The 22,930-nt window shown below is 39.1% G+C and overlaps 1 protein-coding gene across 1 annotated transcript; it reads left to right on the plus strand.

Moving 5' to 3' along the window:
* The first annotated feature begins 230 nt into the window (after positions 1-230).
* LOC112110863 (Y+L amino acid transporter 2) lies at positions 231-22,351 on the plus strand. The gene is made up of 8 exons (XM_026662918.2): positions 231-867; positions 6,171-6,315; positions 7,189-7,312; positions 8,094-8,197; positions 10,649-10,745; positions 16,560-16,709; positions 19,452-19,635; positions 20,977-22,351. Exons 1-8 carry the CDS (start codon positions 819-821, stop codon positions 21,066-21,068), a joined length of 945 nt encoding a protein of 314 aa, XP_026518703.1. The 5' UTR covers positions 231-818; the 3' UTR covers positions 21,069-22,351.
* Positions 22,352-22,930: the final 579 nt, after the last annotated feature.

The raw sequence follows: 22,930 nt of genomic DNA on the forward strand, positions 1-22,930 counted from the left end.
TGTTTTGGTTTTGACAAAACAGTATATTTGGGTAAAAATGTTCAAACCAGCTCTACTGGCTAGCAACAAAGAAATACAAAGTGAGGGCCCAAGAGAAGAAAATTGGACTTGTGATTAAGGAAGGGACTCAGGTAATGTGGATTCAAATCCTAACGCTGCTACAGACTTTCCTGTGTGACCATGGAAAAGCAACATAGTTTCAGTTCTCCTGGTGTGAAATGTAGATTCCTTTCCTATTTAGACTGCAAAGTCTTTGAGGCAGGGACTGTCTCAGAGCCTAACACAATGGAGCCTTAATCTCCATCATGGATTTTAGGCACTACTGTAATCCAAATAAATAATAATCAGAATCCTGCCTGCTTCATGTGAGTAGCTCCACTGAAATCAATGAGATGACTCAAATAAAGTAAACAGTGGTTGGTCCTAAAATCAGAATTCAAAACCCAGTGCTTTCCCACTGATTTCAATGCAGAATGTCTTCCTTCCTCTCCTAATTTCTCTTTCTTCCAACCTATTACCAGGAAATGGCAGCCTCCATGCAGTAAGTTTTACTTCTTTTTAAAAAATAAAAAATAAAAACTGACTTAAAAATTAATTATAGTCAATTTCTATTGCTTTCAGTAAAAGTCTAGATAATTCTGAAGTGTTGAAAGAGTTTTTCTGTACTTGTAACTTTCATTTTCTTGAAAGGTGTATTATTTAAGAAAGCACCTATCTCATTTGTATTCCTTTTCTCAATAGGCACCTTAACATTTATTAACTGTGTCAATGTGAAGTGGGGAACCAGAGTACAAGATCTGTTCACATATGCAAAAGTTATGGCCCTTATCATGATCATCTCGGTGGGTCTTTATAAAATTAGTAAAGGTAAGAATATATTTCATTTTAGACATTTTTTTTAAAAACTGAACAGTATCTGAGAGTCAAAATCTATACAGTAGTATCAGAATCCACACTTCAATATAAAATGTTATGCACTGGGCAATAGCTGTTAATTTCCTGAAAAAGAGGTGACAGCTATATTGCTCTGTAGGATGCTTTAAGCTCCATTTACACTGCGATAAAAGACCCACGGCACACCTGGGCTCACAGGGCTTGGTCTGCAGGGCTATAAAATTTCAGTGTAGACGTTTGGGCCACCAAAATGTAAACCCGGGGTTCAAACTCACGTTCAAGGCTAGCCCCCTTCCATCTACACACAAATCATGCTAACCCAGGCTCGGACTCAGCGTCTCAATAGTTTGCAATATGGGGCCAAATATTTTCATGAGAACAGGACAAGTTTTCAGTGCCAGCAATTCTGAACCCTAGTCTTCATACAACCTTGAAACCACACTTTAGCCTAAACTGCCTTGGTCTACCCTTGGTCCATTTTTAGCTGTAGAGGATGAATAGGGATTACAACATGGTTATACTCTAATAAGTTATTCTGCTTTCTAGAGCATATTTGTTGGCTGTCAATGGTTCCAGATGAAATTTTCCTCAGGTTCCAACTAATAGACTTTTTTAAATAAATGCCAGCTCTGCAAACTTAATCTGGGATATGAAATGCAAACTGCATGCTTTCTGGCTTGTGCATCATCAGCAGAATTGCTAACTAAATTCCGTTTGCAGAATCTTTATTGCTAGTGATGATGTGTGAATCAGAAAGAGGACTGCTCAAATTTCAGATTCCAGGTTCATTTTGCAGACTTGCTCTCACACAGAGAAAACTCTGCAATGCTAACAAATGTTAAAAAAAAATAGTAAAAAATTATTTTTGTCAGAAAAGTAAGCAGCCATAAATGTGTCAATATTAGGGCTGTCAAGCGATTAAAAAAATTAATCGCAATTAATCGTGTGATTAATCACACTGTTAAACAATAATAGAATACCATTTATTTAAATATTTTGGATGTTTTATACATTTTTTCAAATATATTGATTTCAATTACAACACAGAATACAAAGTGTATAGTGCTCACTTTATATTTATTTTTATTACAAATATTTGCACTGTAAAAAAACAAAAGAAATAGTATTTTTCAATTCACCTAATACAAGTACTGTAGTGCAATCTCTTTATTATGAAAGTTGAACTTACAAATGTAGAATTATGTACAAAAAAATACATTCAAAAATAAAACAATGTAAAATTTTAGAGTCTGCAAGTCCACTCAGTCCTACTTCTTGTTCAGCCAATCGCTCAGACAAACAAGTTTGTTTACATTTTCAGGAGTTACTGCTGTCCGCTTCTTGTTTACAATGTCATCTGAAAGTGAGAACAGGCATTCTTATGGCACTGTTGTAGCCGGCGTCACAAGATATTTACATGCCAGATGCGCTAAAGATTCATATGTCCCTTCATGCTTCCACCACCATTCCAGGGGACATGCGTCCATGCTGATGATGGGTTCTGCTCAATAACAATCCAAAGCAGTGCAGACTGATGCATGTTCACTTTCATGATCTGAGTCAGATGCCACCAGCAGAAGGTTGATTTTCTTTTTTGGTGGTATGGGTTCTGTGGTTTCCGCATCTGAATGTTTCTCTTCTAAGACTTCTGAAAGCATGCTCCACACCTCATACCTCTCAGATTTTGGAAGGCACTTCACATTCTTAAACCTTGGATCAAGTGCTGTAGTTATCTTTAGAAATCTCACACTGGTGCCTTCTTTGCGTTTTGTCAAAGCTGCAGTGAAAGTGTTCTTAAAATGAACAACACATGCTGGGTTATCATCCGAGACTGCTATAACATGAAATATATGGCAGAATGCAGGTAAAAAAGCAGGGAACGTACAGTTCTTCCCCAAGGAGTTCAGTCACAAATTTAATTAATGCATTTTTTTTTTAGCATTATATTTTTAACAAGCATCATCAGCATGGAAGCATGTTCTCTGGAATGGTGGCCAAAGCACGAAGGGGCATATGAATGTTTAGCATATCTGGCATGTAAAAACCTTGCAATGCTGGTTACAAAAGTGCCATGTGAACATCTGTTCTCACTTTCATGTGACATTGTAAATAAGAAGCAGGCAACATTATCTCCTGTAAATGTAAACACACTTGTTTGTCTTAGCGATTGGCTGAACAAGAAGTAGGACTGAGTGGACTTGTAGGCTCTGAAGTTTTACATTGTTTTGTTTTTGAGTGCAGTTATGTAACAAAAAATCTAAGTTTGTAAGTTGCACTTTCACGACAAAGAGAGTGAACTACAGTACTTGTATGAGGTGAATTGAAAAATACTATTTCTTTTATCATTTTTACAATGCAAATATTTGTAATAAAAATAATATACACTTTGATTTCAATTACAACACAGAATACAATACATATGAAAATGTAGAAAAACATCCAAAATATTTAATAAATTTCAATTCGTAGTCTATTGTTTAACAATGCAATTAAAACGGCGATTAATTGCGATTAATTTTTTTGAGTTAATCGCGTGAGTTAACTGCGATTAATCGACAGCCCTAGTCAATACGTACAGGGAGCAGTCCTGTGGCATATGTAGGGACCATTTTATGTGGTCACTTTTTTGACCATAATGTAGATAGGACTGAGGAGTTTCAGTTTAATAGAAGAGAAAATGTTATTGGACCGAGGCCTATAATAAAGACAGGGTTTAGGATGATATTTTATTGTCTGTATTCTGGGAGAACCAGGGTCCAACCAGGATTATAAACTCCATTGTGCTAGTCACTGTATTACCACATAATAAAAAACAGTCTCTCTCTTGAAGAGCTAGCACTCTAAAAGATAAGACAGACTAATAGAAATAGATGAGCAAAAAATAAGTAATTTGTTGTTCCTGTTCAGAAATAAGCTACACTGGCACAAACACTTTTATACTGATATTACTGTCCCCATGCTCGGGGAGCTGAACTATTTATACCGGTATAGGAAAAGTAGTATAGCTTTTGTGTGTAAACAGGCCTTAGTAGGTCAGAATATGCGAGTTGTCTCTGACCTGTCAGCTCTGATCAGAAGCAAACTGCTGAACATAGCTCTAAGGACAAGGAGTGAGAATGGGGGAGGAGAATATTGCTGATAGTCATTCTCTATTATATTTTCTAATCTGGCTAGGAAATGGAGATGGAGAGGTAGCAAATGTTATTGTTGTGAATGAAGAATGCTAAGAGCTTTCAGTGGGAGTCAAGTCATCTGATAAGCCAGGGATCAACAACCTTTGGCGGCCCATCAGCAGAAATCAGATGGCGGGCCAGGACGGTTTATCTGCAGGTTCGGCCGATCGCAGCTCCCACTGGCTGCGGTCCCCCATTCCAGGCCAATGGGGGCTGCGGGAAGCAGCGGCCAGCACATCCCTCAGCCCACGCTGCTTCCCACAGCCCCCATTGGCCTGGAACGGCAAACCGTGGCCTGTGGGAGCTGCGAACAGCCAAACCTGCGAATGCTGCATGTAAACAAACCGTCCCGGCCTGCCAGCGGATTTCCCTGATGGGCCACATGCCAAAGGTTGCCAATCCTTGTGATAAGCCCTAGTCTACGCTATGAACTTATGTCTGTATAACTACGTTGCTCAGGGGTATGGAAAATCTACACACCTGAGCGATGCTTTATAGTGACCAAACTCCAGTGTAGACAGCGCTGTGTTGATGGGAGGGCTTTTCCTGTTGACATAGCTACCGCCTCTCATGGAGATGGAGTACCTACACCAACAGGAGACACTCTCCATCTTCACTAATTGCTACAGCTGCTGCAGCATTGTAAGTGTAGACAAGCCCTAAACTAGTAGGGGATGAGCGTAACCTAATCTATATTATATTTAAATAGATTCAGGGTATTAAAATGGTGAAGCAATAGGAAGTTGGGGAGAGGGATGAAGGAAACTCAGGAATTTGTGATCAGGTCAACATTCTTTCACTCAGCAGTTATTTTACTGAGAACAGTTATGTTTTCCCCTAGCTTCCGTATTCCTGATATAGTCAAATGTGTTTATTTTTTGGACATTATGAATGTTTGTGGTTTTGAAACCATGCTGTTTTTAGAAGGTAAGTTTCTCGGCCCTGTCACTCTGTTTTGATACCATTAAAGTCAGAGATGTCTCTTTGTCAGCACAGACCCCCATCTGCAGTCCCTCTCCATGGAGTGTAGATGGATCCTATGATTTAACCCCACCTATCCCAATTCTAACAGTAACTGTGTATGAGATTTTGTTACAAAGGTGAAACACTAGTAGCTGCAAACTTTACTCTGTCAGTCTCCATAGCTTACTGCTTGTGTGTAACCCATGAATTCCACATATTTAATTACCTTCTTAATGTTCAGGGTGACTTTATAAAGAAGGCTTCCCTTTGCTCCTGAGTAAAGTGTCTGAATGCTCGTCTCACCCATAATACATAATTCCATTTCTATTCATAAGTGATTTTTCAATTTCCTTCTGCATATTTGGTAATTTTAAAAGTCTTTCCTCCACTTCCACTTTCCCTGGATATTTGAGGTAAACATTTTTATTCAAACCAGTTTCTTTAGCATGCTAATGAAAACCTGGACCCCAGGAGTTTTTCCCCTCCTGGATGCTTAAATAAATCTACAAAGATATCTGTAGATAAATAGAATTACATCATATCAGATTTCACATTAATAAATGCATTACAGAAATTAACTTCTAAAAATGACAATATTATGCTTTTATATAGCAATTTTATCCATAGAATTCAAAGTGCTTTAAAAAGAAAGTAACTATAATTATCCCCATTTTATAGATGGGGAAATTGAGGCACAGATGTGACATGACGTGAGTCGCACATCAAGTCAGAGAAGGGGCCAGGAATAGAACTGTAGCCTCTTGATTCCCATCCTATCCACTGGTCACACTCTCCTGGGTTTTTAACAGAGGGTGTGAATGGTCCCACTGAAGTCAATGGCAATCCCTTATTTATCAAGTCAGAACTAGTCCCATAATAGTCAGACAACAAATATGGAAAAACATTACTTACATGTGTAGTTCCATATCACTCTTTGTGAGATATTCTGATGTCTCTAACTGACTAAGCTTTTTTATATCTCCAATGCTATGAAAATATCTATATATTTTTAAAAGGTTTTATGGTCTGAGAACAGTAGCTTTTGTTTTATTGTGTTTAGCTGAAGTGTATATACCTAACGTAGATAACATAGAAAAACATTTAAACATAACCTATAACTGCTTTATAATATTTACATAGGAGAAACAGAAAATCTTAAAGCTCCATTTGAAGGTTCAACAACTGATGTAGGATGTATAGCACTTGCTCTGTATTCAGCCCTCTTTTCCTACTCTGGATGGGATACCCTGAATTATGTCACTGAGGAGATGAGGAATCCTGAAAGGTTTGTGCATACTCTCAAATCCCCCAAAGAGTGTTACAAAGATTATGAAAACATGACAAAATAGATTGTTCAATAACCCAATGGATGAGTTCAGTGTGTATTTCAGGGGGCGGGGGGTCCCAGTTTTGAAATTAATCAAACTACTATCCATAAAAAACTTCTTAGCTTTTGAAAAGACCTACTAAGCACCATACCACTATATGATTTCCCTTTATCTCTTCAGATGTATTATATCAAAAAGTCAATATCTCCATATGTGACATTATTTTCTTTTACTTTTTAGGATGGGATTTTCAAAGGCACCTAAGGAATTAGGGCACCCAACATCCACTGAAAATGAATAGGATCTGGGTGCCTAACTTCCACAGGCCCTTTGAAATTCCCATTTTTTTTTTGGTCAGCCAGTGTTGTATTTTACTTTCGAGGAAATGAGCCAAAGTCAATTGTAATAATAAACTGGGGCAAAGGGGAGAAACAAAAGAGTTATACTAGTGTTCTGGAAACGTTCATTTCCAAGGCCTGGTCTACACCTAAAGGTTAAAAGGTTCACATTCTTAGGGGTAATATTCGATACTAGATTACTTTGGAAAGTGTAGACAAAGCCTGAATCAGCATGGAGAGGCACATACATTGACAGGAGCCAAATTTAAGCGAAGACATTTCCGCAGCTAGATTGGCAGCTTATATCGACCTGTGGAGCAAGCCTGAATAAGTTTCCCATACCTGCAGAAAAGTTCTGTGTAAGCACAAAAGCTTGTCCCCCTCACCAACAGAAGCTGGGCCAATAAAAAATATTACCTCACCCACTTGTATCTGGGAGGAGCATTTCTCATTTTAATACGATGCAATACCATTTTATCTCTCTCTTTGTAGGAATCTACCCCTCTCAATTGCAATTTCAATGCCTATTGTGACCATTATTTACTTGCTGACTAACATAGCATACTATGTAGTGTTGGACATGCCAGCTCTTCTAACAAGCGACGCAGTGGCAGTGGTAAGTTGTGTGAAGTTTATTAAGGCAAATGTTTATAATATGTATAATGCTGTGGAAGATTCTCATTTGGTCCCCTATACAGCAGATTTCTTACCCTGCCAATTAAGGTGTTTCGTGTGTGTGTGTGTTTAATAGTTATAACTACTTGTTTCTGTGTAATAACACCAGTACACTGTGATAACTCAGACATAATGCATATCTCTTTGTGAACTGATGCTTGTTAAACCATTGTATAATCTCTGTAAATCCTGATCCTAACAATGACCTAGATGTAGCGGTTGTTTTAAATAAACTAATTTTGCTATAGTTCTACTTCATGATGTTCAGTATTGTCACTGAACACTCTACACTGACAGAAATAGTTTTGAGACAAATTGTTGCTAAGCGCTGCTCAAACTTTTATTAGCATTTCACACCCCCAAAATACAAACAAATATAGTCAACATATTATACAATATGGAAAGTCTATAGTTATTAACACACAATTCAACAATTGATTTATACATCCTAATCTGCATGAAAACCACTATTTCAAACCCAATTTACAGAAATTAACAAAAATCCAATTTTGTTTTAATGCTAATGTAGGATTTATCTTAGCATTGATCAGCCTTTCAAAATTCCAATCACCCACTCAGCAGGAGTAGTTTTCATTATCATCATGGTAAAGAATGGGCTAGGAGACTCTGTGCTTGGACTGATAAATTTTCCTGACAGTTTTGCAAGGCTGTCATTGCATATTTAATGTAATTAGCCTCATGCGCTTTCTTTTCTATTGCAGACATTTGGTAATGAAACCCTTAGTTATGCTAAGTGGATAATTCCTATTGCAGTGGCGATGTCCTGTTATGGTGGATTAAACTCATCAACTATTGCAGCTTCCAGGTATGAAACATCAAACATGTAAAAGGCAGGCAGTACTCAAAGAGCAATCAATAGCACTTTGTAGTAAGTGGCATCATTTAATAATATATTGCAGTGGGACGTGCTGAAGTTAAGAATCTGTGACTATCTCCATTTCAGGTGTTTAGTATTGTAGGATAAAAGTAATGCACTCTATGTTAAGAATGCAGTCTAAAGGTAGCAGTAGAATGTTAACAGGAGTGACCGTTGAGTTTCTTTCTATCACTTTGTTCTAACTTGACTGGCAGACTTGCTACAAGAAATTTAGGGTAAAGATGGGACAGGTACAGGGAGGGAGGGTGTAAGACTCCCATGCATGGCTGACACCAGTTGCATTCCTGGTGCACAAAGAATGTTCCCTATTAGTGCCACCTGGGGAGTGAACCATCCCAAAAGAAATGAGAAATGGTAGGGAAAAGGCCTTGTAACATTGTCCCTCTGTGTATACTGCCCCTTCTAGTTAGTGACACAGCAGATTCACTGCCCCTTCATGGTGGGGTGCTTTGGGAGGCATTGTATGAGGTACACTCATGTCTTGGCATAATGTTTCCAGGTGCTCTGGCTGCAGCAGTACAGCTCAGCACAGCCTCCTTTGCCAAGCAGTAATTAGCTGCCATAGTGTGGCCCTATGATTGTAGGCTGCTCAGGGCATGCGCCTCTCTTCTTTTATTTGTATGTAAAGCCCAGCACAAATCTCTGTGGCTCAGAGCGCTTGTAGGGTAAAATCTGAATAAATAAAACAAAAATCTCTGAGCACACCTCCAGATTCCAGTGAGAAATAGCATGACTGAGTAGTGGTGTTATTTTAGAGTCAATTAATAGTCCAACTTTATTTGCATTACACTGAAAAATATTTGTATTCTTCCTTTTTCATCTGTCAAAGACATTTGTCATGCTGGATATTGCTATACTGTGATATTTGAAGCTGATCCAATAATAGTTCCTGTTGATAATTCATAAATAATAAACAGTATTGGAACTGCTTTAAACAGAAAAACAAGGACCACCTAAGGAAAAAAAATTCCTTTCAGTCAAGCCAGAATTGACCTTTACATACCATCAATCTCATAAATTTGACACGGATCCTATTCAACAGAATTGAAAGTCTGCTAATGTTGCCATGTGCATGAATACATTAGAAGTACCAAACCTGAAGAAATGCCACAATCCAAGGATATAAGGACATCATTTAGCACCATCTTTGTCCAATAATATCATGTAGTTCCATGGTCATCTTTCTGTAATGCCAAAGCAAAATAATTCAGAATATGCAAGTCTAGTGTGGAGTTATTGTTCATTTGTGGGGAGCAACACTGCCCTTGGCCTAACAAATGTGGTGAATTTGCTGTATATAGCTGCAAGTTAATCTGAATCTAAATTAAGTTTTTAATATTTGGGTTAATATTTATTTCAACACTAATAGTTCATGCTTTATAGCTACGTATTTAGCATAATTGCATATTGTCTGTGGACAGGTATATACTTGAAACACTTGAAGAAAACCAAAACACTTAAAACCAAGATGCAGCTATAATACTGTAGGTCTCATCTTCTGTGTCTACAGCTATAAGTATGAAAGAACCAAATTCAAGAGACGAGTCCAGCACATGCCAATGCTGTTTGTTTGAAACTTACATTCTCCCTCCCACTGCTATTCACAGTGCATTATTTAGTTAATTAGTTAGTTAGTTAAACATTGTGCTAGTGACTAGAGGCAAACCAGGTCAAAGCCCCTTTGTGCTAGGGCTGTGCCAACATATAGTAAATGACTATCCCTGTCCCAAAGAGCTTACAACCTAAAGGACTGCATGGAGCTTCTCCACCTATGCAAAGGTGCAGATATGGCTCCCCCCTAAATAGAAAGCATGCTCAGCACAGAGGATTGGACTGGACTATATACTTTTTTTGCTGTCAAATTGCCCCTCTCTAAGCATTGTGATGGCTTTTGATAGTCCTGGTAGGGTCTTTTGACATTATAGGAGCAATAGCATTCAGTGTATTTCAGGCTACAGGAAGTTCTGTCAAGAATATTTAATGCAATGTGCAATGTTTCTACAATAAACATATGCTTGCAGTGAAGTACTATTTTCAGTAGCACAGATTTTATTATTGGAACTCTCAAACGAAGGACTACTTAAAATGGGGCAAGTGCAGTCTTCTGATTACCTAGTAGCAGTCTGATCTACATTTGTCACATTAAGTCAAATAATTCCTTAATGATGGAGACGTTTTTGTACCCTGGCATTTACACTAGCGCTGTCTATTATCCAGTGAAAGGCAAGGGTGGACAAAAGAATGGTACTTACAACAAAAAAGCATTTTTCTCCATAAATGTTTACAACAACAACAACAAATATAATTGGTTCTGCCTTTGTGGAAAAACAGAAGGATTCTGCTTGGCTAATTAGACTTTTTTCTTTCCTTTTGTGTTAGGCTTTTTTATGTTGGAGCCAGAGAAGGACACCTTCCTGATAGTTTGAGTTTGATTCATATAAAGTGTTTCACACCAATCCCTGCTCTTTTCTTTAATGTAAGTAACAGTACTTCTCCACTTCTTTCTTCACTATTTTAGGAATTTTCTGCAAATGGTAAAGTATTATGAATCCCTTTTACACTCAATTTCTCCAGGCCTGTCTACACTGGGGAAGTTTCCCCAAAATGGCTAATTGAACTAAATTGTTTTTTAAAACAGTTGGAGCCACATGGCCTGATTCTCATTTACACTAAGGCCACCCAGGTAAAGTGATCTTAGTGTGAATGAGAAGTAGGCCCAGAGGGTAGGGTTAATCAGCCCAAATAGTTATAAAATCACCTGTAGGGGTTTATCTGAATCAGTTTTAAAAATAGTTGGGATATTGCAACAAAAATTCTCAGTTTATCCAAGATTTAACATTAATTAGTCTCTGTGTTCTGATCTAGGTTAGAAAAAGGAGAAGGTTTAAAATGCATAACCACAGAGTTTACAGCGGCACAGCTGTACCGATGCAGCTGCTAGTGCAGATGCTCTATGCTGACAGGAGAGAGCTCTCCCATCCACTTAATTACTCCAGTCCCCACAAGCAGTGGTAGCTATGTTGGCAAGAGAAACTCTCCTGCTGACATAGTTCTGTCCACACCGGCACTTGGTCAGTGTAACTTGCACCACTCAGGGAGGTGGCTTATTCACACCCCTGACTAAACTGATACCGACGTAAGCTGTAGTGCGTACATAGCCTAAGTTTTTGTGTGGGTTTGCATATTCACAAAGCCACATACTGAAATTTTCAGGTGAATACCACACGCTAAAAAGAGAATTAGTTTAGTTGGCTTTGGGTAAGAGGAAGATTGACTCACAATGAAATACTACCAGCTTCCCAATGAAGAATGCTTTATGTAGACATGTGCTAAAGTATATAAGAATTTTAAAAGAATATATACACAGTATTTGTCACAGGACTTAATATACTTGGATCAAAGTATTTAAAATTGGGTTCCTAAAGCTAGACTTTTACATCCATATTTACTTTGTTCTTCTCTAATTGCACAAAGGAATCTTCTTTGTGATGGGCACTTATAGGTATTTTAAAATCTTATTTACAAATTAAAATGAGATATTATGGCGCGAGAGCGACATTTCATTGTAAATGAGATTGTGGGACACAGGGACAGGGAGCTGTAAAATACAAAATTAGAACAAATGATTGCAAGTATTAATCCAGAAATCAAATAGATTAAAGTGGGGGGGGGGAACCCATCATAAAGCATTTATTGCTGCTTATTAAACTATTCATTTCACTTGGTGAAATTCTATAGCCTGTCTTATGCAGATGATCAAAGTGCCTTTTTGCCTTAATGTAGGAATCTAGGAATGAGTCATTTGAGTCTGAATATTCCCACTAGTGGGAATTACACTTGTATCAGTGGGAAGGGTTTGTTCTCTTAACATGTGAACATAATTCCCATTTATCAGAATAGAAGTTTTCTGTGTTTATTGAGGGAAGAATGCACTCTTTCAGTTGTGCTCTTTAATAAATCAGTGGTTAAGATTCAGAGATTTTAGGGCTCATTCACATCTCGACTCAGTTCTGCAGTCTTTGGGGCCAAATACCGTAACTCTCACTGAAGTCCAATTGTTTGTAGAAAGCTCAAAAAGAGGAACATTCTACTACACTTCTAGAGGGAGAAATCTTTGCTTAATTGTTCTCAGTGCACAGAAATACAATGTACTGTACAGTGTTTGTTTGAAGGCAGATATTTAAAAGTTAAAATCTTGTATTGTGTTGTCCAGTGGACTTGTCCAGTGTTGTCCAGTGGATTGTGAGCTAGGAGCACCTCAGTTCTAATTATGGGTCTGATATTGACTACTCGTCTAGCTTTGGGCAAGTCACTTGAACATCTCTGCCTCAGTTTCCTCCTCTATAAAGGAGGAAAACAATACATATTTGCCTACCTTACCAGAGAGATGTGAAGACTGATTAATATTTGTAAAGTGCTTTGAATACAAAATAATTATATAAATATTTGTGTTGTTATGTTTACTATTAAATTTAAGGGCCTGTATCCCTAGAAGTTCATGTCGTAACTCCCATTGACTTCAGTGGGACAGGATCAAGCCCTACATCAGTAAAGTACATTAGATAAAATGAATAAAGTTTGAAAATTTGACAAATCTAGCAGTCCATAGAAAAAAGAAAGAAAGAATGAGTGATGACATTGAACCCTGGGGTAAGTAACCACCCAGAGGACTGACTACATTTTTTCATAAAGGTTGCCTTACAGTTTACTTGTACAATTCCATGACAAAGCTTCCGGGATCTCTTAAATGCTGAATATAAATAGGCTAGTATGGGATGGTTTAGCTTGTGCGACTTGTCGTTCAGGGACATTGTTTGCCACAGATCAAATTTCCAAATTCAAAACAAATGGGGAATATCTAGCTGGTTGAAATTTTTCAAAATTAAAAATGAGATGGGGGGAAATATCCCTTTTTGACAAACTCTAATCTCATGAGCACGTGAGGTGTCTTCATTAGCCCCACACAGAGCTTTAGGGACAATGCAGTAGCAGCTGTAGAAGAGGATTTGGCTGTGACTAGAACTAAACATAGGCAGTCCCTGGTAATGTTAGTGAGTTGCTCACCTGGTAAAGGTAAGTTTGCATTTGAAAGTTTTGGGGGATACTTTAAGGTAGTCCCTTAGTCGGATGTTTCCTTGTTAAGTGTGGTCACTAACACAGATTTCACTGTATAGAAGAAGCATGTTACTATGCCAGTGACCTTCTCTGATAGTTATGTCTTAATAAGAGTTAGTTTTTTCGCTTCATAACTCCATGTTGTGTTTTCTTCTTGGTCCTGCAGTGAAGTTGTCATAGTCTTGGATTTGTGACATCAGCCAGTTACCATGGAAACGATTGTGATGTTACAAATTCATAATTATGACATCATTGCAGGATGAGGAGAAGAAAAATAGGATGCAAGGGAGAGAACTTCTCTTTAAATATTAATAGATTTGAAAACAAATGAAAGGTAAATTACTTCATGTTTTAGTCAAATATATATGTTGTCTGTAGAACTGCATACTCTCTTGGTTCACCAGAACCTGGATTTGGTGACCTTTAGAGTACACTTCAAGCCCAGACTATTCCTCGGAGAAGCATTCATTAAGGGGAGCAAGGGGCATGACAGAGAGATACTGTAGGAAGATGTATAGGCCTGAGTACCCTATTTTAATATGCTCTTAAAATATATCCAGGGCCAGTAGCACCGACTGTTAGTGAGGTTGCCTAATGCTCCCCATTATGAGGCTCTGTTTAGTGTTGCTTATAACTTTGCCAAAATTTAACCATTTGGGTTGAAATTTTACATGCCAGATGCCTGCCTCAGACATCAATATTTTGGAAAATTTGCATCAAAACAGTCCAGCAATTTCTGAGAATGAGGCAAAGGAATGATAATGTTTTGCCCAATTTAAAAAATCCCGGTGACTTTTTAAAAATTTTATTTTGAACAGCTCTAGTGCCCGCGTGCTTTGGAGCAATTAACTGAAATTTGGCAGAGGAGTGGCCTTTGTGTCAGAGATGTGCCTTTTGCTGACCCTATGAAAATCTGCCCAAATTTGGCCAAGAGATAAGCCTTTTCAGAGTCTCCATTAATACATGCTTAGGAGAGACAGCTCCTACTGTTGATCAGATTGACCGTCCCCATAGAGCAGTTGACCATGCTTCCACCAGCCCAGAGCAACAGGGATGAAGCAGAACTTTCCCTGTAGTGGCTGCTCCCAGCTGTTTTGGGCTGTGGCTGGACTGGGCACTAGAACAGAGAGCAGGGAGTGTCTCTTTCCTATGCTCATAGGGTACATGTACACAGGGATAAAAGACCCACGGCATGACTGTGGCTGTCTAGGTCAGCTGACTTGGGCTTGTGGGACTCAGGCTGTGGGGCTAAAAAACAAAATTGCTGTGTAGACGTTCAGGGTCAGGCTGGAGCCCGAGCTCCAGGACACTCCACTCTTGCAGCCCGAGGCCAAGCATCTTTTATCCCAGTGTAGACATACCCTCAAAGACACCTCACCTCCGCACCCCGCTCAAACTGCTGGCACCCATGCAGAATGGAGGTGTAAGCTTCCGAACACAAATGCCGAGAGGACAAGAGGTGGGCCTGTGAGCAGGGCAGGTGGGGGGAAAGAATAGGAGTCTGATGAGACTGGGACTGGAGAATGGAGGAGGGGAGAGGGAAGAGAAAATAGGATTAGCTAGGGCAGGATACTTGGACTGTGAGCCAGTGGGGTTGGGAGGCTGGGAATGATTTGGAGCCAAGGAGAGACTGGGACGAGAAGCCTGAGGAGTGGAGACTGGGACTGGGTAGGCAAAGAGAAGGAGCCAGAGACAAGGACTGGAATAGGTACAGATTGGAGGGGCTGGGGAAACAGGAGTCAAGCTTGGCTGTGTGGGGGAGGGCAGGCAGAAGGCTCTGTGACCACTAGAGAACACTCCCTTCCATCACCTAGAATGGAACCCAAGATTCCTGAGTCTCGCCATTCCTCTGCTGTCAGCATATCTGTAAAACCCACTGGCAAAGTGGATGTCTCATCCCCCTCTAGTGCTGGTCTACAGAGCAGATGACAAACTACTATTGCTACCAGTTACTCTGCTAGTTCAAGTGGCAGAGGTCTGTGAAGTGGGTCCAAAGGTTCCAATGTGGCTGATGAACCATGTGGGTGTCAGTATAATGCCACATGATGGAATTTTTTTTTTCAATTTGCTTCTTTAAAAAATGAGGAAATTACACACAAAGTACATCAAAAGAACATTTATTAAGGTTGCATAGTCAAGCATTCAAAAGCTAGGACAAGCCAGAAAAACTGCCTGTGCCCCTTTGTATGCATTATGATACAGTCTTTAATTGCATGATCACCTACTATTTTTAACTACTGGACACCTACCTCATTCAGTGCTCACAATGGATCTGCTCTGGGGATAGATCAGGGCTGTGTTCTGAATGAGGTTGTTGTTTGTTGGGCCCTTGCCTAATTTAGAAGTTGGAAGGGGAGTCATGAATAAGCCAGGGGGTTTCAGGAAGAGAAAGGATGGCCTCATGGTTAAGGCAGCTGAATGTCACCCTGGAGAACTGGATTCTATCCCTGCCTGTGCCAGAGTTTTCACTGTGATGCTAGGCAAGTCCCTAGACCACACTTTTCACAGGTGGTCACTAATTATCTGTTCTTCTTTTTCTGTGTTCCTGATTTGAGACCCTGGATCTGATTTGCAGGAGTGTTGAGCACTCACTGCTGCAACTGAAGTCAATGAGAGCTGTGCTTTATATAGAGCACTATATAATGTTCAGAACTCTGACAACACAGGTTCTAGGTGTCTCAAGTTAGACACCACATAGGTGGAAATTTTTGGACCTTATTCCCTCTGTGCCTCAGTTTCCCATTTGTAAACTGGGGATATGACCCCCTCACCTCCCAGGGGTGTTGTGATAAATTAATGTTTGTGAAGCAATCAGATACTATGCTAATGAGCACCATAGACAAGCCCATGAGGAAATCAATGGTTCTGTCTTCAGAGCAGGATTTGACTGGTGTGAGGTAAAAAAGGCATGGGGCCACACATTGAGCAGTGGGGAGAAAACAAAATATAGAACAGCTGGCCATTCCCTGAGCACTGTCCACCAGTGCACTTACAGATTTCTTAGCGGTTCTGAGAACACAGCTCTCAGTGATTTCAGTTGGAACTTAGGAGCTCAGCACCACTAAAATCAGGCCTTTGATATATAGTACTTAATATATATAATATGTTTTTGTTTCATAAGAAAACTATTTTGTTGCTTAAAAAAGCTTTTCCCCCCCACCTTTTATGTCTGTAGGGTTTAATGACTTTGCTCTACCTCCTTGTGGAAGATGTCTTTCTCCTCATTAATTACTACAGCTTCAACTACTGGCTGTATGTTGGGCTGTCTATTGCAGGATTAATATACCTGAGACATACTCAGCCTGATAGGCCACGGCCTATTAAAGTAAGTACATTACAGAAGGCAATAAAACATAATATACAGTCAATGCATCTGTTTGTATATACATTACAGTATTGGGAGGGCCGGCTCCAGCTTTTTTGCTGCCCCAAGTGGCGGAATAAATAAATAAATAAATAAAATAAAAAGCCGATCGACTACAAGTGGAGCGATTGAGGTGCCGCCGAAGAAGAAGAGAGGGACCCGAAGGACCCGCCGCCGAATTGCCGCTGCAGACCGGGATGTGCCACCCCAGTAACGTACGAAGTGCCGCCCCTTTCTATTGGCTGCCCCAGGCACCTGCTTCCTTCTCTGGTGCCTGGAGCCGGCCCTGAGTATTGGTACTAAGGATGTGTCAGAACTTCCCTTATATGCTACTCTTTTAGCCACAAAAGTCCTTTTAACATACACTGTCACAAGTTAAGGAGCAAAATGTATCCCAGCTTTCAGAAGGATATCTATTACGGCATTTTTGCTATATATAGTATAAAAATTGACATTTATTGATTTTGTGACTCATTTTTGCTTCTGTTCAACTTAAAACCCTCTTCGTTTTTAAAATGACATTGTCTAGGCTCCTTAGTCCATAGTGTGTAGCTGGATAGGCCTTTATTTTTGTGTAGTCATTTTTTCTCATAGTGGATCTTTACATTGCCATAGTTACAGGGTGCCTAGGGCTCTGGCACAGTTGGGTATTCAGGTTTGATTACACCTCTTATAGTTTGGGAAATTCTGAGCTGCCAGACAATAGTTCTACCTCTCCTTCGTTTGTAGGACTAGTACTTTACTTCCTCTTCCCTTCATCCATATATATTTTGCCATCCAAGACACACATGGTAGTGGGAGAGTGAGGTGTATTAATGCTACTTGGGTCCTCCAAGAAATGGTACCCTATACACTCTTCAAGTATAGAGGAGTGTTACATTCAGTCAGACAAGTGAAATTAGAATACAAATTAATACCCCTTCACGAGCTTTTCCAAAGACGTTTTTATTTTTGACTCTGTCTTGTCACAGTCTCCTGTACCATCTTTACCAGCATCAGTTTTTGTTTGTGTGTTATTAAAGAGCAAAATGTTTTGATTGCTATCCAGCATCTACAACAAAAATAGAACTCCTGTGTACAATCAGCATTAAAGTACATTCTCTAAAGCTAGTAAACTTTCTAATTCTCCAAAGCTAGTCAATTTTTTTTAAATTTCAAGTTTGACAAGATCTTTCATTCACATTTTGAATGTAAAAAGACAACAAAAAACCCACCTCACAACAACCAACAAGGGAAATTTTGCTCAATCTTTTTCCTGTTTTTTGACCAGCCAGTTCTGCTTTCTGTTGGACATCAGACCGATGAAACACAAACTGTTCATGGGTCTGCTGCAGCCCACAAATCTTGAAGTTGTAAAAATGAACTATTGTATTCCACGCTTTACCATATGCAGCCCTGCTTGACAACAAATAGCCTTGATAAAACTTACTGTCTTCACACTTAATTTACAAACTCTCCAGATAATAGGCAGAAAAGAGGAGAGAGGGTGAAATCCCGGCCTTATTAAAATCAATGGGAATTTTGCCATAGACTTCAGTACACCCCAAGATTGCACCCAGAGAGTTTATCTAAGCTGACTGTGGGTGCCAAATTATGAATTTCTATTATTCTTTGCCTGCTTAGCTGACCTCACATTTTTGCATGGAATTTTGTGCACGCACAGTGGATTGTTTTCCTCAATTTATATTTTACTTACATAAAAATAATATATGTACAAAAACTCTCTATGTGTTATAAGTTACAGCTAGCTCTTAAAATGTCATGACATTTTGAAAGGCCATTCTTGAGAACAGTGGCTAGGTATCAAAGTGTGGTTCTACTTTAAGAAATAAATCTGTAAAAAAGTTTATTATGGGCTTCCCTACTTGTTTTCCTATTATTTCCGTATCAGATTTGCTGATTTTACAAGCAAAATGATGTGTTTCTAACTATCACCTCTGCAAACTCAACTAGACTCTTGAAAGTCAAGCTGGGTTCATTCAATTTCTGACATACAAATGATAAAAATTCTACACTAGAAGCTTAGAGAAAAAATTCCTTGCATGGTAGCACTCGGCTTCAGTGCTCTGCTCTTACTGCATTTGTGGATCTCTCCTAAATGTCAATTGGAGCTGAGTTTGTGCAGTCTTGGAAACAGGATGGACAGATACAGACACACACATGTATTTACACCTGGGGGGCAGAAGGGATCCCCCAATTCTCCTCCAGACTCTTCAAGTCATTTATAATGTCCTTCCCCCCACTTTGTAGCATATGAAGGGTCCTCAAGTTAAACCAAAAAAGAGACAAAAGAAAGGTCCTTTCAAGTGAAGGGAAAGGTGGCCTGTCTCCCAGGCCATCTTTCTAGATTCAGCTCTTTGGATTTGGCCTATTAATAGGTCTATTGTCTTTTATTAGGATCTAACTCCAGCCCCTCATCTTGGGGCATCTTGCTTCACAGCTGGTCGATACAGCGTTAGCGACAGTGTTTCCCTCTTGGCTGATGTGTCTCTGTTGTCAGCAGTCTCTGAGGTGAAGCAACCCTCCTTTTCTTCACCACTCCTTTCTGTAGCAGCTTTCCCTTTTTTAGCTCCTCTCCCTCTTCCAGGCAGAGCAAGTCTTACAGGCAGGCCTCATTAGTGCTTCAGTTTGTAAGGCCTCACATTTTTCAACAGTATGTTTCGTTGCTTCTTTTAATTCATGTTGATCTTTTTGTATCTGCAGCTCAGCCTCTTCTTTCCTGTAGTATACTGTTTATGTTCCATTTTCCTGGTCCTGGTTCCTCTCTACAGCGATACAATCAATACCCTCATTGGAATTGGCATAGCCCTCTCTGGAATTCCTGCATATTATTTGGGAGTTTATTTACCATCTGAAAAGAAACCTAAATGTCTTCAGTGGCTCTCTGGTAAGCAATGTAGTTTTACATTAGTATGTGATTATGTACATCTCTACATGCAGGCACCTGTAAATATAAATTGTGAGAACCTTGTCAGAAAACAAAAAAATCTTAGCTATTTTTTCTGGATTTTTTGTAAAATTTGTTCCCTGAGAAATTTTTAATATATAATGCATTACATGTCTAGGAAGTTTTGCTGTGTTTGTTATATGTTTTAGAGGAAAAAATAATCTGAACTACGCCACTTTACAGAATTTTCCTGCATGTAGATTCAATAAAAATATTACAGTTCATTAGGGTGACCAGATGTCCCGATTTTATAGGGACAGTCCCGATATTTGGAGCCTTTTTTTATATGGGCTCCTATTACCCCTCACCCCCGTCCCGATTTTTCACACTTGCAGTCTGGTCACCCTACGGTACATTAATTATAAGTCATTATGGAAGAATAATTTACATTGGCTCGGTCAAAAGTCCTCCTAGTGTTGAAGACTGAAGAAGAGCTCTGTGTAAGCTCAAAAGCTTGTGTCTCTCACCAATATAAGTTGGTCCAACAAGGTATTACCTCACCCAACTTGTTTCTCTAAAGACTAAACGCACTCATTTTTGGTCTGGAGGACTGAAAGTACCACATCACTGTATTGTTTCACTGACTGACCAATTAGTGTAGTATCTGAGTTAGAGGAGACCACCTATTTTGGTACCCAGTTAAAATGTGAATACTGCTATAATGATGGATATTTGAGATTGGTAAGGGGCTAACATTTGCATTGGGGAAAAAATTGGTGGTCCTGTAGGGCTGTACACATACTTATTTCTGGGTGCTCTCTTCCAGGAACAGTTGAAAAAGTGGTTGTGTGTGTGTGTGTGTGTGTGTGTGTGTGTGTGTGTGTGTGTGTAGGATGGGACAGATGCCATAACTTGTATAAATAAACTGATGTGAGCTGATGTAAACATCAGCAGAAAGTTTCCTAAATTATTAAATCATTAATTTAGTGGACTCAGGTTCAGAAACTAGTAGCTGCAGAGGATTATGCATATCTCTGCTACTGACTCACAGACTAGTCTTGAAAGGCTCAATCCTGAGCTCCTTGTTCAGTCTGATCCCAGCTCTTACAATTTTCCATTAAATTCAGTGAAGGGCTGATTAAAAATTAAGAATTTCAAAGTGGGGCTTTGATGTGTGAATGATTTACCCATTGGAAACATGGATTTAATCCCCCTCACAGAAATGTTGCAAAGCTTAATTAATGTTTGCAAAGTGGTTTGAGATCCTTGGACACAAAGTTTATAAAAGACCAAAGTTCTATTGTAACTTTGTCTCATCTATGTGTTTTTTTTATTTTGCAGCCACAACAACAAAATATGTTCAGATGTTGTTCTACTGTTGTCTGACAGACTTGGACACTGAAGTGGATCAGACAGAAGCTAAAGCCAAATAGGGTTGTCTGGACATTTACATACTTGAAGCATTTTTAGTGTCTGAAATTCTTTGTGTAGGGTTGGTTGCACGAAAGTACCAACAATTACACTGTGCATCAGTTTGATGTTAATTATTTTTGTGCTTATTTTATTAGCCCCTTCACTGCCATGGGTATTTACCCTTCCCTGTTCTACAGGATTTTTTTCTAATTTTGTTTATTAATGCTGATTGATTAGCTGGTGATTGTGAAGTGCTTTGAAAATATAAAGCACTGTATGAATAAGCTCTTCATGTTACATAAGTGTTAGTTTTTGCAAGCCTTTTGGAATAAATCTATCCAGTGCAAAGCAGAATCTTGAGAAATGAAAAGACAAATGAAAGAATACAATGCAAATCAGACATTTACTAGATTTACATTTCTAAAGATAAGGCAGGAGAAGAAAGTCACAATATAAATTTAAGAATTGTATTGCAATTATAAAATTTGTTTCTCAGCAAAAAAGTTTAAGTAGGCAGGCAAGCGTTTTCAAGGTATAAATGCATCACTAGAACAAAAAAAATCTAATCCATGTTCCCCTAAGTAGATCCCAGCAGACACATTTAATTCGGTTACAAGAAGAATACAAGGGAAGTGGACTATCTGAAATATAAAAGCTCTATGCTAAACCTTATGTGAGAACATACAACAATTGTCATCTTTTTGCAGTAGAGGCATTTCAGATGACAAATTAGTTCACATGGTTGTTGTCACAGGTGTGCCAGATCTCTTGCAGATCAGCTAGTCATGGAATGGGATAAAAAGACTGCAAGTTCTACTTCAGTATATGTACATTCAGGGGTAAGCACATCACCTTTCTATAGTGTGCCTGTGTTCACCTACAAACATCAAAAATTGTGGCCTCATAAACCATAGTAGATATGCTGGTTGACTTTCATTTAGGAAGGAACTAAGCATCTATCTCCTGAAAACATAGAAGAGAAAATAGACATCCTGAAAGAACTATCTGGGACTTAGGCCCCAGAGGCAATTCCTCTAGCCTTTGTTGATATACACTATACTTTGTAATCTATAGGATGTGTTACACTTACTTTCCATAATGCTATTGGAATATATATAATATTCTGTCTGTAGCTTCATCAGTGTTCCTTTCCGTAGCTCTGATCCTAAACTGATCTCTAGCTTTTAGCTTGGGGGGGTACAACATTATCCTTCATTATCGCCTACTTGGAGAGAGCTGTGGGGAGGGGGGTTGTCATAACTATAAAGGGAAGGGTAACAGCCCTCCTGTGTATAATACTATAAAATCCTCCTGGCCAGAGACTCCAAAATCCTTTTACCTGTAAAGGGTTAAGAAGCTCAGGTAACCAGGCTGACACCTGACCCAAAGGACCAATAAGGGGACAAGATACTTTCAAATCTTGGTGGGGGGAAGGCTTTTGTTTGTGCTCTTTGTTTTGGGGGTTGTTCGCTCTTGGGACTAAGAGGGACCAGACATCAATCCATGCTCTCCAAATCTTCTGAAAAAGTCTCTCATATTTCAAACTTGTAAGTAACAGCCAGGCAAGGCGTGTTAGGTTTATCTTTGTTTTCTCAGCTTGTAAATGTACCTTTTGCTAGAGTGTTTATCTCTGTTTGCTGTAACTTTGAACTTAAGGCTAGGGGGGTTCCTCTGGGCTCTTTGAATCTGATTACCCTGTAAAGTTATTTTCCATCCTGATTTTACAGAGATGATTTTTACCTTTCTTTCTTTAATTAAAAGCCTTCTTTTTAAGAACCTGATTGATTTTTCCTTGTTTTAAGATCCAAGGGGGTTGGATCTGGACTCACCAGGATTGGTGGGGGGAAAGAAGGGGGAATGTTTAATTTCTCCTTGTTTTAAG

The sequence above is a fragment of the Terrapene carolina genome, unplaced genomic scaffold (assembly GCF_002925995.2).
Source record: "Terrapene carolina triunguis isolate 2854851 unplaced genomic scaffold, T_m_triunguis-2.0 Scaffold58, whole genome shotgun sequence".
NCBI classification, from domain to species: Eukaryota; Metazoa; Chordata; order Testudines; family Emydidae; genus Terrapene; species Terrapene triunguis.